Source organism: Python bivittatus, unplaced genomic scaffold (assembly GCF_059951505.1).
Source record: "Python bivittatus isolate LINGU-HERP-01145 unplaced genomic scaffold, Pbiv_v1 ctg000610_np1212, whole genome shotgun sequence".
In the NCBI taxonomy this organism is placed as follows: Eukaryota; Metazoa; Chordata; class Lepidosauria; order Squamata; family Pythonidae; genus Python; species Python bivittatus.
The window spans coordinates 4,820,854-4,838,542 of NW_028277088.1; the positions used below are offsets into that span (position 1 = coordinate 4,820,854).

The window sequence follows — 17,689 nt, forward strand, 5'->3', positions numbered from 1 at the left end:
AAGGAAGGAAGGAAGGAAGGGTTTTTTAAACTCTCTTCTTTGTGACAGCTTCAGAATATGCAGAATGTTTTTGATGCTTTTGTGCCAATAATGCCTTTCATATATGTGTGTGGGTGTTCATGTGTATTTTAAAAACCCCTCTTCTAAAGAGCCCATTTTCCACGGCTTCTGTTACTCATCTTAAACTGGATGCTTGAAAATATCTGAAAAAATCTAGATTTGGCACCAGTAGCACATTACTGAGTCTCTCAGCAATTTCTGAAGACACTTTACTGCATTTATCCCTCTTTCAATAGAGATATGGATAACCACTCTAAATTGTTCTTGTGTTGCTGTAGCTGGCAGGGTTAAAACCTCTCCTCCTTTGGAAACTCTTTCTTTATTAGGGTTTATACGCCACTCCAGTTCAGAGAGACTCAGATCAGCTTACATTCCCTCCTTTCCATAAGAAGCTTAAAATAGCAAGACAATATCACAAAAGAACAGCCATCAGTAATAAAGAAAACTATAGCCAGTGAGTTAATAAATATCCAGGGACACACTGGGAGAATGGCTGGGCTGAAGAATGTCTTCGTTTAGTGACTTCAACCCCCAGAATTCTCAGCAGTAAATATTCTGGCAGGGGAATTCTGGGAGTTGAAGTCTACACATCTGGAAGTTGCCAAGTTGGGGAAACACTGACATGAGCAATTCAGCACTTTGGATTCAATTAGGTAAGCTAAGGGACAGACCCCATAGAGACAGGAAACCTGGCAGTGCTATCAAACACGGTGTAAGAGACCTCTTAGAGGCTGAGAAAGCAAAAGGAATATTTTAAAGCCTGTCAAATGAAAAGGAGTTGAATGTTTCAATCTTACTCGGTAAAAGAGCCATTAGCCCTTTGGTTAAGCAATTAGGGAAAAAAAGGTTCAGGTGACTCACTGAGTCTTTGCTGTAATGAATTTACTTATAAACAAGGGCTGGAGTTTGGCTGTGTCAGTCTCCAAGATTCTGTATCCTACCCCCTTTTCCCCCCACAGCATTAAACCCCATTAATGAACATCTGGGTGACTCTTCTTTTCTAGACATTGCTGTTGTGGGACATGATGCAAAGGCTCCGCATAAGCTAGAGGGTCATGATCTTTGTCTTTTAGGCTGTCCATTAAAAACATCTGTTTTGAACTCTCCATGGTCTAAATAAAAGGAAACATCACTTAACCGTGTCTGTTCTTTCCGTACGATTGAGGTTCAATATGGGGTTCCTTTTTACCCCTTAAGGCAGCTTACATTTTAAAACATGGAACATAATATAATAGCAAACAGATTAAGAAAAGAGATGAGGTAAGTGGTGTTGGAACAGGGGCTACTTAGATAGAAGAGTAGTAGTGTAACAGGCAGGGGACTTTGAAGAAGCAGGATAGGAAGAGTATTGACACTTTTGAACCTTGGTGTTGGTGAAGACTGAGAATACCATGGACAGCCAAGAAAACACATTGATGGATCACAGAACAAATCAATCTAGAGTTCTCATTCAAGGGACAAATGACCAGGCTTGTATTATCATATTATGGACACATTATGTGAAGAACGTGCTCTTTGCATTGACCGACTGATTGTGCCATTAAGGTGGTGTTGACTTTTAGCAGCCACGTAGATCGTCTCCAGGAGGATCTGTCCTCAACTTGGTCTTCCAACAGTTCACCCATCATCTCTGTAACCGAGTCTACCGACTCTACTGCTGGTCTTCCTCTTCTTCTCTTTCCTTCCACCTTGCCCAGCTTCATGACCTTCTCAGGTTTGCTGGGTCTTCCCCTGATCATTTTGGCCTCAAGTGAGAACTCTGGATCAGTTTGTTCTAAGCTCTGTGGTCTCCTTGCAAAAGAGCTGCTCTAATTTGGCTGGTGTGGGTCTTCCGGGCTGTGTGGCCGTGTTCTGGAAGTTGTCAGCTCTAATTTGTTGATAATTTTAATTACCCTGTTTAGCAATGTTTCTAACTCCACAATATCCTTTTTGAAGTGTAATAATTAGAAGCATGCATCGAATTCCAAATTTGGTCTAACCACAGATTTATATAAGGGTGCAACTTTGCTGGCACTTTTATTTTCAACTCCCAAATAACCCTAGGAAGAAATCAGCTACTTTTTATAGCAGCCACACAGTAGTCTGTGTTTTCAAGATCCCTTTTGCACCCGCTTTTGTTCCATTAAAGTATGTGCGATTTATAGAGCTAATATACATCCGTTTGTGTGGAGGGAGAAGGAGGTTAGTTAACCAGGTCAGTGTCTGTAGGAAGTGAATGTTAAGATGCATCAGTGGACAGTGGAAAAGGTCTTAAAAGTAGATGTTTTGGAAGGTGAGAAAACAATTTTAAACTGTGCAAAATATCCTTGTAATAGATCTATTTTAAGTCGGCTGTTGTTCTTAGGCTGTCACTTGGGTTTAACCAGCCATCAAGATACATACTTTGAAGCCTTAATTTTCAATAAGGCACAGTGAAGGGGTCTTAGCCTGTCAGGTTGCCTCTAACAAGCCTGAACGTGCCTTCTCCTGCATTCTGCGACTTTAATCTACCAGCTCAGCAAAATGAAATCTGTACCTTTTCTTCGGAATTCAGCCGTGGTTGCAAGTTTTCTGGTCTTGAGTTTAGGACTTTAATATTAAAAACTATGTCAAGGCTAACTCTTGGAACATTTTGGAGATGGTGATTCAGCTTCCAAAAATTTTTCAGCAAGCCCCTTTACTGTTACCAACATTTGATTTAGGAGTAGTAATAGTCGATTTATTATGGTCAAAATACACAAAATACGTAGGATGTCTAAACAGTGCAAGCTGTGTTACCTTAAATGTTGGAAAAAGGGGAAAGATTTCATAACTTAGTGGATGTTGCCTAATCTTGGTGGATAAGAAACTATTTAAAGTTCACATAAAAGGGAATTGAGAAGAATATTTTTCTTTTTCAACTTGGCATCGCTCCAAATATTCTCCCCCTTCTGCGCTGTCTAGCTATTTGACAGTAAATGCTGTGTGAAACCTTACAGTGCAGTTTTCACTTGCTTCTGACTTCCCATATGAGGAGCAAACTCGGGTTTCGGGTGCTTGCAACCCAAGATGCACGTTACCCATGCCTTTCCTAAGTTATAATGTGGCTTGTTTGATTCTGATTTAGGGAGAAGCATGAACCCAGCTGTTGTGGTTTGTAAACCACATGGTTTTTAGGGTTGTGTGCAAGCCAGGCCCCTGTATCTGCTTCAGCAAACTTGGTTAAAATAAATCAGGGCTTAGGGTGATTCACAAACCCGTCTGTCCATCAGCAGCAACATTGAGTTTGGTGTCGGTGGTAGAAGAATGACTCCGGGGAATCTTCTTTGTAAATGAAGCCCTTTCTTTCACTTAATAAAGAATGTTTCCCCCCGCCTCAATACAGGTTCTGTTCTGGACGTGATCAAGCACATTGTAGCCAAAGGAGAACATAAGAATGGAGTCCTGGATGAACCTGTAATAGCCACAATCCTCAAGGAAGTGTTGGAAGGATTGGAGTATCTGCATAAAAACGGGCAGATTCACAGGTGGGTCTCTAACGCGTTGCTTCAAAGGCGGTCGATGCTTCCCCGCTTTTCCTGTCCACGGAGGGCCAGAGCAGTTTTGGGGAGTTGAATTTGGATTCCCGGCTGCAATTCTCCCCCCACCCTAAATTCAGCCTGTCTTAATTCCTTCCACTCTACTCCATTGAGAAAGGGCACAGTCTGAACTGAATGTATAAAAAGGTGACAGCTCCCTTGAGTTGGCTTCAAACCAGGTAATTCCACAAACATTATTACTGTTGTTGTTGATTGCTTAGTCAGCCAGATGTTTAGACTGGATTTGGCATTTTTATCCACATATCAAGTCCTTTCCAAGGACCTGGGATAGGCAGATGATGATGATGATGATGATTTATCCTGCCTTTTTAAAAAATATTTGGTCAACTCAAGGTGGCCGACATCCCTAAGGCTCCTGCCTCCTGTGTTCCCCACATCAATAACCCTGTGAGGTGGGTTGGGCTGAGAAAGAGTGACTGGCCCAAAGTCAACCAGCTGGCTTTCATGCCTAAGGCAGGACTAGAACTCACCGTCTCCTGCCTTCTAGGCGAGCACCTTCACCTCCACACCAAACTGGCTATGCAGTTCTCTTGCTAACAATATGGTTTCCTCTGGCCTTTTTTCGGGATGTTGTTTTGATTTCCTGGTGGTCTCCCATCCTAGCACTACCTACTCCTCTTAGTCTTTCTGAGATCAGCCAAAGTTGGCTGAGAGCCACTATTACGCCCTGATAAATGTGTTTGATGGAGCTTCTGTATTCAGAAGCACTGTATCCTCGAATGCCTGATGTTGCAGGCAGATGGAAGCATTTATTTAAAAAAAAAGGTATGAGGCATTTTATATATTGTCCTGTGTTCTTAAGTAGAACATGAAATATAGTTAAAAAAAGAAAAAGAAAGAAAGTTGGCGGGGGGGTGGACAGAGGGGGAAACTCTCCTTCAATCCAAATGCCTAAAATGTTTTACTTCTTTAATGAAGTTCACAGGTTCCCCCCAAAAATAATGGGGAGGGAGGGTGAAGACATTTGATGTGAGCAGGATCTGGTCCATGCTGATGTGAATATGGTACGGAGGATCTAAAATATATTGATTTGCCTGGAGAACTCAACATTTTTCAGTCACCAGGAAAAAGCTGATTTCATATTTGGATGTCATTCATTATATTATTAATTAATTGTTTAGAAGGCTGCATATCCTAAACTAGAGCATTTTCCCCTCTCCTTGTACTTGTACAGTAATTTTTGCCATTGCCATTCAATTTTCATCTGGCCTTTTTGTGGCTGGAATTACGGCCTGCTAGTTAGATTCCTGCTGAGTCCTCCAAGTTACGCACGTCTGGATTAACGGTAGCTGTTAGCTGGGTAAAAGTTTTGCATGAACTGGGCTGGTGAAAGTATTAGCTTATTGGTGCATCTGCAGTCAGCTTAAAAATGGAGCAAATTAGAAAGGAGATTTAGGATGCGACTGAAAAATTGGTCGGTCCGAAAAAGAAATAGTCTCCAAGATTATCCGAGTTTGCACAATACTGTAATTGTGTACCTGAAGTACAAGGGAGGATTTAAATCCGTGTTTCTCAACCTCGGCAACTTTAAGACGTGTGGACTTCAACTCCCAGAATTCCTCAGCCAGAATTCCCCAGCCAGAATTCTGGGAGTTGAAGTCCACACGTCTTAAAGTTGCCGAGGTTGAGAAACACTGATTTAATTTGATAGCTCTCAACTCGAGCAGAAAAGCAGATCAGGATACTTACAGTCCCAGGGGTGGGTACAATAAATGCAGTTTGGTACTGATTATCATAGAGAGGAGGTGAGTTCTTTGTTTGTTTTCGTTATATTGGGTTGAGGAAGAAAGAGCTGTAAGTCAAGCCCATGGTTAAGAAGGCATTCCAATAGAATTGAATATCTGTAACTCAGGGTTGAACTGTGGAGTCCTTGGTGCTCTCTGAGCTTGGTGGTTTGGTTGCAGACGTTTCATGACCCAACTAGGTAACATCATCAGTGCTGGTGAGTGTGGGGTTTGCTCCCTGTTTATATACAGTACCTTGCCCTGCCTGTGTTGAGGGGTGGTGGTGGTGTAGTTTTCTCCTTGGTAGTTCCTTGATTAGGGTATTTGTTTTCTGCTTGATTGTTTGTCTGGTGTTAATCCCTGCTTATCTGGGCATTGGCTGCTGGAGAGGATGTGTTCTGGTCTTCTTGTTTCCTTCTTAGCTTTTTTATTGTCTCTTTTGAGTGGTGTGCCAATGTGTCTATTCAGGGCTGAAGGCATTGAATGAGTTCTGCCATTAAGGAAACAGGAGCTCAGGCATGAACGACAGCTGCCAATGCACATTGTCGAAGAAGAGCCATGTCAGTCTCTGGTGGCAAAAAATCAGGTGGGGTCTGGTTGCCATCTTTTTCGACAAACACCTTGTATGAAAAGGCAGAAGCTTTCCTGAGGTTGCAGCTCCCTTCATCAGATGCATCTCCTTCCAATTAGCTGCCAATTGAGGGGTCAGAACCCTTGGCACCCCTCTCCTGCGTCACCTGCGCTTTGGGCCCAACACATCGAAGAGTCCCCTTCTCTGGGGGACGATTGTATGTCATCTGCAACCAAAGGAACGGACAACGGTGGTGCAGAACGTAAGCCACTCAGGTGGGGTGTCTTTTCAACAAGTCAGTCATGGTTGACTTGACAGGATGCAAGTGGTCACCAGATGCCAGTCTCTACAATTTAGCTCCTGCATGGCTGAACGTTTTGACAAACTTAAAAAAGAAAGAATGGTGTTTAAAACCTTGCCTTGCGGCAGCCTCTCCCACTTTAAAAACTCCACGTGCTTTGGATTGCCATGGAGGCTGGAAATTCTTGGAGTTGTTGGCCTCCTTGATTTGGAAGAAGCCAGGGAAAGTGATTCTTGAGGCTGAGGTTGCCTTTGGATGAGAGCTTCTGTTGGGCACACTCACAAAATGGCTTCCACGGGAGACTTGGTTAGCTACCCAACAGCTGCCTGGTGAGCATGGCTTAGTCACACAGCATCCATTTATGAGAAGGTAGCAGATTAGCTTCCCAGAAGCCCTCAGCCATCCCAAAGGGACTTTTGCAGAGTCCGAAAGCGTTCATGCAAATAAATACGGCATAAGGCTGGAGGTTAGTGATTTGCTTTGCAAGCATGCCAGCTTCCTATTTAATTGGGTTTATTAAATGACCTTTTGAAAAATCAGATGGGGCAGAGCCTGGTGTTTGCTCCCCCAAGGGAAGCATTGGAGGAACATTGGTGTCTTTCTTCTCCTCCAGGCAAGGCCTTCTACACGTTTTTCTATTGCTCACCTACGTTTTCTTGAAATATTCTGAGACCTGATGCAGATGTGTTGAAATTGGCTGACCGTGGCGCCAAGGATCAATCCTTTGTACCAGTGTTTCTCAACCTTGGCAACTTGAAGATGTGTGGACTTCAACTCCCAGAATTCCCCAGCCAGCCATTGAAGTTGAAGTCCACACATCTTCAAGTTGCCACGGTTGAGAAACACTACTTTGTACAGTTGTAGCTATTCCAATTCCCCCTGGGAAGGTTAAAGTCCATAACACCTAGGCTTCAAAGCACCTTCTCCAGAAATGGTCCCTCTCATAGAACAGTCCTGCTCATTCCCAAACTGCAAACCCAGCTTTGCCCACCGAACAGACACGGGCAGGGGCATTCAGCCAGCCCCACCTTTCCAACTCTGGGAGTTAGTTTACCCAGTCAGACGAGAGCAACCAATAACCGATCTGTCTGTTACCACCTCAAGAGTTCTCACGCAGAGGAAAGCAACTTGATCCCAGATCCGTCTGTTACTAAAGCTAGGGACCGATGGGCATGGGGCCTCCTGCCCCAAGGAGAGGGCCATCTGGAATGTAGCAATGCTCAGAACAAGAATTCGAACATCGATTTCACTATAAATTAGACGCACATTGGATGTACCGCAGTTGCTGGACCTCTTTCATAATGATTTTTTTTAAAACGTTTTCAAACTCACCTTTAATTGGAGGATAGTGCGATTGGAGACCGTAGGCAGCATTCCAACAAAAATATATTTCTTCTGGTCTTTTAACTCGTTCGGTCTTTCAATGGCCGATTTTCCCGCAAGGGAAATTGCTGAAGGGGTGTCCTACATCCAGGCACCGCCAGCCTCTGTTTTTATATATGAGCCACAGTGCCAAATACTCAGTGTTTTCCTCTTCATATGGGTCTTTCCACAAAAGGAGCAGAGATGCTTAGCCCGCTGGCTGATTTCAATCTTCTTCAACCTCTTCCTGAGGGAAGCTCCACGTCGAGTGCCCTAGTTATCCACAGTCCTAGCCTTCCTCGTACGCTTGGCCGTCTTGCTACTTGACCAGGATGCAGAAAGAGCATTTGACTGCATAGGGGATTCTTAGTTCTTCTCTACTAAAGCTGCCTTATCGGCAGTTCCTGGCAGGAGAAGACTGACTCCTGCATGGGCATCAGATTTCTTGTATTATGTCCTACCTTGGCAGTGAGGGCCTGCTCCATAAAAAGTAACGGTGCCCTTGAGTCAAGCGTGACTCCTGTTGCATATATGGACACTTCTCATCTTTTTCTTGTCAACTATACATAATTTGGATTTGTTTCCTTTCTTCTGGAATGTCTTTCTGACTTCTCAGGGTAGCCTGAAGGTCTGACTCTGCTTAGGTTTTATGAGATCAGTTCTGGCCCATTCGGCATGCTAGAAATATGGTACTTTTGTACTTGAGGTGGACAGAGGCAACGTTTTGCCGCGTCCAAGTGCATTGGGAATGGACCAAGGAAGATGCTCTGGAATCTCCCAGGGTCATGTGAGATGCTTTTTCCATAGCTTTGGCAACATCTAGGTTGGAGGAAGGCAAATTAAGTATCTTTTGGGGGGTTCCTAGAATCATCTCCAACCAGAGCCTCATTTTTGCCCATCCCAGGGCAGCAAATATTCAAAAATGGCAGGGCAAGTCTTAAAATATGGTATTAAAAACAAAGGAACCTTCCAAAACTCACTCTTGACAGCCAAGGGAAAACCCTAGGGCAGTGTTTCTCAACCTCAGCAATTTTAAGATGCGTGGACTTCAACTCCCAGAATTCCCCAGCCAGTTGAAGTCCACACATCTTAAAGTTGCCGAGGTTGAGAAACACTGCCCTAGACCTTGTTGCCATGCCAGTATGAGTGACATTATCCTTCCCACTTCGCTTTACTCAGTTCATTGTGGCATGCCTGCTGTGAAGTAGTTAAGAGGCCAATTTTCTCCAACTTCCTTGATCTCTTCTTCCATGGCTAAGTTCATATGCTATGGTTTGCTAACCATGGTTGGTTGAACAAAGCCACAGTGCCCTGGTTCACCCCTAGCACTAAGGTATGAGCCATAGTTTATGAACTGCACAGGCTATATTTCCACAGCACGCTAAACCCAGAATGAAGCCACATTAAAGATAAGGTTGTGTCTGTGTGACAAAGATGCAATGTTTTCCACTGTTGGTGCTTTGTGTATTTTTTCCCCCCATTTCTAAGAAAATCCTCCTGAAATAGGCCTTGCCTTTCTTCTAGAGAGTTCTCTGTTTGAGTTTGTGAAGAATATTAGTTTATCTGTGTTTAAACGCCCTCCCTTTTTAAAAAAAATACTCTCTTATTGCTTGACTGCTGCTGAGTTGGAAAAGCATCAACCACTATGTCATGATTTCTATCCCTGACAGATTTTTTTTTCTAGGCTTCTGTGGGTCTAGGAATAGAGTCTGCTTCTTCTATAAGATCGCAGCTAGTATTTCTTGGATCTGGAGTTAGGCGTTGACAAGATGCGTTGCAGACGTGGTTTGTTGTCTTTTCATTAAAAAAAAACAGCGAAGAAAGAGCTATTCCCTACAGGATCGCTGTAGATAGCCATTGTTGTTAACTGTTGCATGTTACTCATTACCTGCTATGTGATATTTCTCTTTTCCCACCCTGCCTCCAGCAATAGAGGATTTATTTATTTATTTATTTGCTCTTGGGATCGTAAAAGGAGAAATCCAGGATGAAGACAGTGAGCCAGGAGAAGTTTAAGATACCAGGAGACAGCGCCTGACTTCTCCTCTCCCCTCCTCTCTTGGTGTTGATTCAAGACCACAACCTGCTGGAGCTGAATGAAACCTGGTGTTGAGTGACAGCCTTGCTGTTGCCAATATATGAAGTCTAAGTTGGCACAGTTAATCCCTTAACTGTGATTATGAGGTTTAGCAGAACAAGGGATCACTTGTTTCCAATCTCTGGTCCTATAGGAGCAGGCTTCCCTGTTGGTGAGGACCACAGTCTTGCTAATCTCAGCTACTTTTCTTCTTTGGGGTTGAATGTATCTCTGCAACAGAGCCCCTGTTCCCTAGGAAATTTTCAAAGAAACATGCCAAGCGTTGCCTCTTAAAAAATCACAGGGCATGAGGAGATGAGAAAGTCTTTCTTGAGAGTGGAAGGAGGAGGGTGTCAAATGAGCAAAGAGACAGTCTTCCCTGACCATGCTAAGCCAAGATAGATTCTAACCCCACTTTATTGAACAAGCCATAATGCCTTGATTTGCACAGTGCACGAAACTCGAAAGAAACCACATCTTGAGTTGGAGCTACATGAAAAACATAGTTTGAGCTGGAATAGTGCACCATTTTATGGCCTTTTTGGGGTGGGTGTTTTTAAGCAGCTTTGGATCCCCTTCAGATAATGGGAACCTTGCCCTGTTCATGTTGAATACGGTCAGTTAATACTGTCTTGTCCTTGAAGCACAGGAGGAGAAAGAATGGAATCTCTCCAGGCCCTGAAGCCACTTGTCCTCAATTCATCAGCACCACCCTTGTCATTTGCAATGTGAGATGGTGGGGCAGAACAAGACCATAAGTGGATGTCTTCTGCTCCTTTGTCATTGTCAGACGTAATCTTGCACGATGCACGCCATGTAAAGGCTTTTCTAGTGTTGCCGTCTAGCTGAAGGAAGGCAAACGAGGCACACCGTGAGCATTTTCTCGCTTTCTAGATGGCCCATTTTCCAATGCAGGGCCCCAGTGGTAGCACCGTGGCTCACTGTTTTTGTGAGACAGCTGTGATTTGTTCTTACATCCCTAGTTTTCCCAGGGACTAGAAATGAAGTCCTTGTTATAATGGCTAATGCTTACTTAGATGAGAAGGTAAATGATATATCTCACATAATTTTGTTATCTTTGTGAGAGAGATGTGTGAACTTGTGGTTACTCCAGTGCAGTGTTTCTCAACCTAGGCAACTTTAAGATGGGTGGACTTCAACTCCCAGAATTGGCTGGGGAATTCTGGGAGTTGGAGTCCAGACATCTGGAAGCTGCCAAGGTTGAGAAACACTGCTCTAGAGATTTAGAGATTTGCTCTGCTAATTCTGGAAAGCAAGTCAATAAATGGGATTTGGGGTTGGGGTTGGGGTTGGGTTGGCGGTCAGAGTCCTGTTGGAGTTTGGCTCCTGCTGAAGCTTGCCTTGCCCTGCCAATGCTAGCATGGCACTGAATTCTTGCACGCTTGGACAAGGCATGCCAGGGGAGAAAATTGTTGGGAAGCAGGTATCTGTGTTTGGCACTGAATAGCAACCAATGTTCATTCTGAACAGTAACACTAAGAAAATGGGCAAGTGCTACAGATATGAATATGCAGAGCAGTAGTACTGGGGGAAAAGTGGGCCTGGATAATTCCTTCTCCTGCAGTGCAAAGTTCAGGGTGAGAACACAAGTGACTAAGCCCAGGTCACTCATTCAGATATGGTCAGTATTGGCGGCCATAAGTGACATTCAGAGAAGCTTAAGTCAGACTTCCTTTGGGGGAAGCTGAATTCCTGATAACTTCATTGACACACCCCTGTAGTTTTCTCGGAAGTGGTATACCAAGAAACTGATTTGCAACTGTCTCCTTCCCAGTCTAGCCTACAGCCCTGGGATTTCCCAGTGGTCTCCCATCCCAGTAGGAACCAGACCAGAATTTGCTTAACGTTTCTTAATTGGATTATTGCCAACTTCATATAATTTCCTGGGCAACAATATAAAAATGGTTGGCTGTTCTCTTATTCCAGGGTGTGCATTTGACATGCTAGTCTAATCCAGTCCTGGGATTTCCTGGTGGCCTTCCATCCAAGTATTAACCAGGTCCAACCCTGCTTAATTAAAAATTAGCCAAGGTCAGCTAGGTCCTGCCACTTGTTGAGGTCCAAGGAAGCTGGCTGGTGCAGTTAGCAACCTTTTTTTAAAACCTCTGTTGCAGTAACATTGGAAAACGACAGGTGCGTCATTAAATCCATGGATAAAAATCCAGATTTTGGGTTTTTTTAAAAAAAGTTCAAAATAGTTCCTGCCTCCAGTATATTAAGCCCGAAGGAAACTAGACATCATGGTGAAATGGAGTCCCGTGCCAGAGCCCTAGTGAAGAGGAGGACTGGGGTGACCTTCAGTGACTCAGTAGTTTGGGGAGGGGTCTCTTAACAGCCCTTTGCTGTAGCAAGATCGATCCCTCTGGCTTGCATTTGCAGCTAAATTAGCAGCTGCTGCAGTTCTTAAGAGGACTGACATTTTCATACATTGAACTCTGGACCTTAGCCCAACTCTCAGGTTTTCAAGCAAAGCCTTTCCAAAAGCAGCTTTTTGTAGAAGGCTGGGGATCTTACTTAATGCCTGGATAACATTATGCTGAGATCATTGTTCTGGCAGCAGCTGGAGAACTCCTGGAGTTTTTCCAAGGTGTGGAAACGTTGTGTTCGGCAGCAGGCCTGGATCAAGAACCGTCTCCAAAGTCGCAACCCGTTTGCCTGTTTGCCCGAATTCAGTTCCGTTTTGCTGGCCTGGGGGCATCTGTTCAGAATAACCCGGGCTTCATCCGATTGAATGAAAGAAGCAAACAATTTATGCCAGAAGAGTCTTTGAAACAGCAGAGGCCAACCTCTTAGTGGGGGGAGATGGGGGACGCTCACTTTTTCTGGGGGTGTATGGAGTTAAGCGAATTGGTTAGGGCTGCGTCCTGTGGGTAGAGCAAGTTTTATTCTCTTTCTAAATTCAGGAGATTTTAAAAACGTTGTTATGCCTATTTTAGACGTGTGAAAGGAAAGGGTTGCTGATATCACCCTGAAATGCTGATAGCTGATAGATCCGTCCATGTTTTGCTGTTTTTTGGGCAACAGTATGAAAGCAGCCTGCTTGGACTTTTTTTCCCCCCACTTCCGGTCTATTCTGCAGTCCTAAGATTTCTTGTTACTCTCCTACCCAAAAACTAATCGGGTGCCACCTTGCTTAGCTAAGTCAAGAGCGGCCCGTAGAAATCAACAAAACCGTATGAAAATTGGAGGCAAACAGACAGCACAGCTGTCTGAAGCAGGTATGAAACCCAGTGAGATTCGTTGTGTTAATTTTGTCTGGTCTTTCGTGACAATGCCTCAGAGGTTTCACGAACAGAATTGCATTCGACAAGCATAAAAGATAAAATCTCCCTCAAGCTTAACTCCTGGTGATTTCATGGAGATGTTCATTGCTGTTTTCTTGACAGCAAGAAATAAGTAGTTTGCCTTCTGCCAAAATGTCTTTGGACTTCCTGATCGAGTTGTCCTGCATCAGTATCCTAGATCAAGGGTAGAGAACATAGTCTCCATTCAGTTCCTGGCTCCATTATAATTTTGTTTAGATTCTCTTATTATTTTTTTAAAGAAAGCTGATGTATCGCAAATTTACAAGAGTGCCTCTGCCCATTCCAAAAGCTCTAAGGCCATTTTTAGAAAATAAAAAATAAAGGTTAGATGGGTTACAACCTCATGCATTGGAAATGGGCCCTTTTGCACAGGGGAAAAAAACACATGGTAAGCTTGAGTAGCAGAGAGCCTTTTGTGGGATGAGAAGGAACAATGGGACATGAATTCAGATGTTTGTCTTCTAGAAGAAGGTATTTTCGGGGGTGGTGGTGCATCATTCGTGGAAGCCGGAGACTGCTAAGAACATTGGCCCCAAAGGTTTTTTTCGAGGAGGGGCGTGCGGTTGGGGGCAGAAATGGCATTTCTGTATTGCTCTCCTAGCCACCCCCAAGTTTCATGCTGAATAAAACTTAGCTGATGTCCTGTGAGAGCTATTGTAGAGTCCCAGTGAAGGTGTAGGACTAGGAGTTGGGGAACCCAAGTTTGGGTCCACCCTCACCCATGGAAGCTTGATGGGCATCAGCGAATTCTTGGAAGCTGAGAAAGAAAAGGGATTGTTTTAAAACATGTCACATGAAGAGGAGATGAACATTCAGTCTTACTTGGTAAAAGAGCCGTTAGCCCTTCGGTTAAGCAACTAGGGAGAAAAAGGTTCAGGCGACTCACTGAGACTTTGCTGTAATGAATTTACTTGTAAACGAGGGCTGGAGTTTGGCTTCGTCAATTTCCAAGATTCTGTATCCCAACGCCATTTCATCTGGTACGCCAGTTGCACCCTTTCCTAGATCAAGGGGCCTTTCAGACCAGTCACTCATGCTGTAGTCACTTTGCGGCTTGACTACATCAACACACTCTATCTGGGGCTGCCCTTGAAGATCACTCAGAACTTCAGCTGGTCCAGAATGCAGCGGTACAGGCAGCAATTGATGTGTCACAGTATGAACATGTGTCCTCACTGCTTCACCAGCTGCACTAGTTGCCATGTTGCTTTCAGGTGTGATTCAAGGTGCTGGTTGTTACCTGTAAAGCCCTACATGGCATAGAGCGGGGTTACCTGAGGAGCTGCCTGTCTCCCATAGCATCTGCCCATCCAATTTGATCCTGCAGGGTTGGCAGGCTCCAGGTTCCTTGGATTAAACCAGGCCAGCTATTGGGACCCCAGGAGCACACCTTCTCTGTAGCAACGCCTAACTTCTGGAATAAGGTTCCCCCCAAGATTTGGCTGGCCCCCCACTTTGCTGTAGTTTAGAAGAGCCATGAAGACCAGACTCTTCACCCAGGCCTTTGGCGAGGGAGAGGGAAACCCCTTGCTTCATCGCCCTTGCCAACTTTTATCTTTATGTTTTATTGATTTTATTGCAATTTCTTTGTTTTATTGTTGTGACTGATCAATTGATTTGATTTTTTGTGCATATGAGTTTTTTTTTTTATCATCATCATCAACCCCATTAATGGAGCTCCGTGTGAATCGTGCTTCCTTAGCCAACTGTTCCTATTAGGGGCTTGATGTGGAGCGCCTTGGGGCAGCCCCACTTTCTCAGCTCAGCCTACCCCACAGAGTTGTTATGGGGAAAGGAGAGGTGCAGTATAAATCTGATAAGTAAATAAGCAATAATAAATTAACATAGTACATGGAAGGAGGGAAAGAGGTCCCAGAAAACATGAAGACGAGAGGCAAGCTGAAGGCGTCCCACTGAGGGTGTGTCTGTGGTGTGCCTGTGGCTCCAAGCATGCACGAGGAGAAGTCATATGGGGTCCAGCGTTTCCCATTATGAGTTGTGTCCCCACATACCATGTCATGCCCATCCCGTCAAAATTCTCCACCCCTGTGCTTCATCTTATGGAGAGACCAAGGGAAAATGTTCCACTAGTATGTCATTGTGGGTAGTGACCCTTCATTTCTCCTGGAGCCTTTGCTTGCTTTCCTAAAAGAAGACCTTTTTCAGCTCTTTCCACAAGAAAGTGAAAGAAGTTCTGGAATTTCTGTTGTATTCCCAGTTCTTGTTCTACGCCCCGTTTTAAGAAAAGTGGTCAAGAACAAACAGTGGTGAAGCAGGCCCAGGGCCTTCATCTTTTTGTGATGGCCACAGATCTTCTAATTGTCCCCAATCTTTAAAATGCTGATTGATTGATTGATTGATTGATTGATTGATTGATTTATTAGTTATTACATTTGTATGCCGCCCATCTCTCCCAACGGGTGACTCTGGGTGGCTCAGAATTAAAAATCAAAAGCCCAGAAACAATTAAAATACCCCATAAATAATTAAATGACTCAATCCATAAAAGTCCACTACAAAAACAAATCCTATACATAAATACTAAAGACATTCAAGATGACGGGGGGGGGGGGTAAAATCAATTACTCCGCAAGCCACTTCCACTGATGCGAGCCCCCATCCGGCCCCCAGGCCTTCACACCTTTCCTTTAAAAGGCTATACAGATCTAATTTAGATAGCCTTAGACAGTTTAAACCCAAGACCCAGATGCATAAAGCATAGATGACATAGAAGCAGTGAATGTTCTAAGTTAATAGCTGTAGTAATTTAAAAGTACATTGGAATTACCAGTTATTTAAGGGCTGTTTTTCAACAGCCAGGAAGGGAACCTAATGCACAGCCAGTGGAAGGGAGTTTTATAAGAAGGGGTCACCACAAAAAAGGCCCATTTCTTTAGCAGTCGCTTAATTAGGCGTCTTGGGCTGATCTGGCTTGTGGTCAACGCTCCTGAGTTTGGTGTGGGACTTCAGTGCCCATCATTCTCAGCCAACTTGGCCACTGCTGTTGTGTGTGTGTGTGATCTCTTACACATTTTATCCTCATGTCTCTTTAGTTGGGTATTAAACACATGATGGCGGTTTTATTATTATCGTGTGCTTTGTTTGCAAGCCATTTGGGGAAAAGGGGATTTTTAACACTCAAGTATTTATGTAATGCCATCGGTGTGTCAGGTGCCCTGTGGAAAATAAAAGGACAGGCATCTGCCTCGCAAATCGTACTGTCTAAAAATTGGCAGAGCAGTAATGAAAGAATGCTGGACTGCAAGAGGCCAGAATTAACCAAGAAGGAACGTACGGTGGATTTCCTTGAGCGAATTTAGTGACTTCCCTGTTCCCAAGTGATCCTGGTGCCAGTTGATGGAAGGGGGAGTAGATGGAAGAGACGAGATTGTAGGAATTGAAGTCAGGAATGCCTAGAGCAGTGTTTTTCAACCTTGGCATCTTTAAGATGTGTGGACTTCAACTCCCAGAATTCCCTAGCCAACCATGCTGGCTGGGGAATTCTGGGAGTTGAAGTCCACACATCTTAAAACAGTCAAGGTTGAAAAACACTGGCCTAGAGGATATCGAGCCGGGGGGAGGCTGGATAGAAAACAGAAAAAAAGAAGCTGTCAGGATAACAGAAATGAAGGAATAAGGGAGGGTTGGAGACCTAGAAGAATATTCTCAGGTGGAATAGGTTGTAGGTCTCCTTTTCTCCTTACATATCAGATGAATAAAGTTGGTTCATTCCGAATCAGAACCCATCACAGAAATATATTTCACCCCCCCTTTTTCCCCCTAAAAAGAGTTTTATCTGATCGGTAAGTCAGCCTTACAAATTGGATTAATAAATAAAATTAATACAAAATAAATAGTTTATACCACTGCCAAACTCAGCCAAGTTTTCCACCCTGGCCGGCTTCCAACGTAGGCATGTGCGGGCCCCAAAGTGCGTCGTAGACTTTGCTTCAAGAAGGCAATGCTTCTGATTGACCCCACAGAAAGGAAATGCAGAATCTGCACCTCATACTCACGGCTGTGTATTTTTTTCTTTCTCTTTTTTCTTCCTCCTAGGGATGTGAAAGCTGGCAATATTCTTCTGGGAGAAGATGGGTCAGTCCAGATTGCCGGTGGGTATTTACCAAGTGGTGATGCTTTGGAGGTTGGGCCCAAACAAATGTGGAGTTCTGGCTTGTCCGACAAAGCGGATGCACCTTGGCACATGGTCTCCTTTCCCAACCCTGAGAGGGCAGTGCACGAACTGAGCGTTGGCTGACTTGGCCGGCGTGCAGGGATTCTCTGTGTAAACATCCCCCACTGCTCAATCTGGACTCAGCAATGGTTGACAATTGCTTTGAGACTAGGCTGTGTTCCCAGAGCCTCACCAACAGAAACATGTTCGCCTCTCTCCTTTTGGCTTTTCCCTTTTCCTACAGCCCGTTTCTCCCTCAGTTTCCCTTTGGTGAATTTTGAACAGACGGTGGGATCTTTGGCTGGTGTGGTAGGCAGTGCTGCCCTCCTCAGCTTTTGCTGTTGTAATTTCCAGGCCACGGAACACTTTGTATTTCTAATGGAGTCCCATGGTTTCTAGGCCTTCCTCTGCCACTCTCTTCCATTTTAACAATGTTCGTTAGTGGAGGGAGCCCTGATCTTTTGCTGGGTGGACTGGGCAAAAGGGTGGGGAGGCTTGAGCAAAATCACAACTCAAGTGGAAAATGGCTATAAGGGA

At 44.2% G+C, this 17,689-nt stretch overlaps 1 protein-coding gene across 1 annotated transcript in view; it reads left to right on the plus strand.

The window, feature by feature from the left end:
• The window catches only part of OXSR1 (oxidative stress responsive kinase 1), a 75,831-nt gene that overhangs the window by 28,030 nt on the left and 30,112 nt on the right, over positions 1-17,689 (plus strand). The window contains exons 4-5 of the mRNA XM_088150896.1: positions 3,404-3,545; positions 17,035-17,090. Of these exons, the coding sequence (XP_088007022.1) occupies positions 3,404-3,545; positions 17,035-17,090 (198 nt within the window). The remainder of the gene's footprint in view (positions 1-3,403; positions 3,546-17,034; positions 17,091-17,689) is intronic.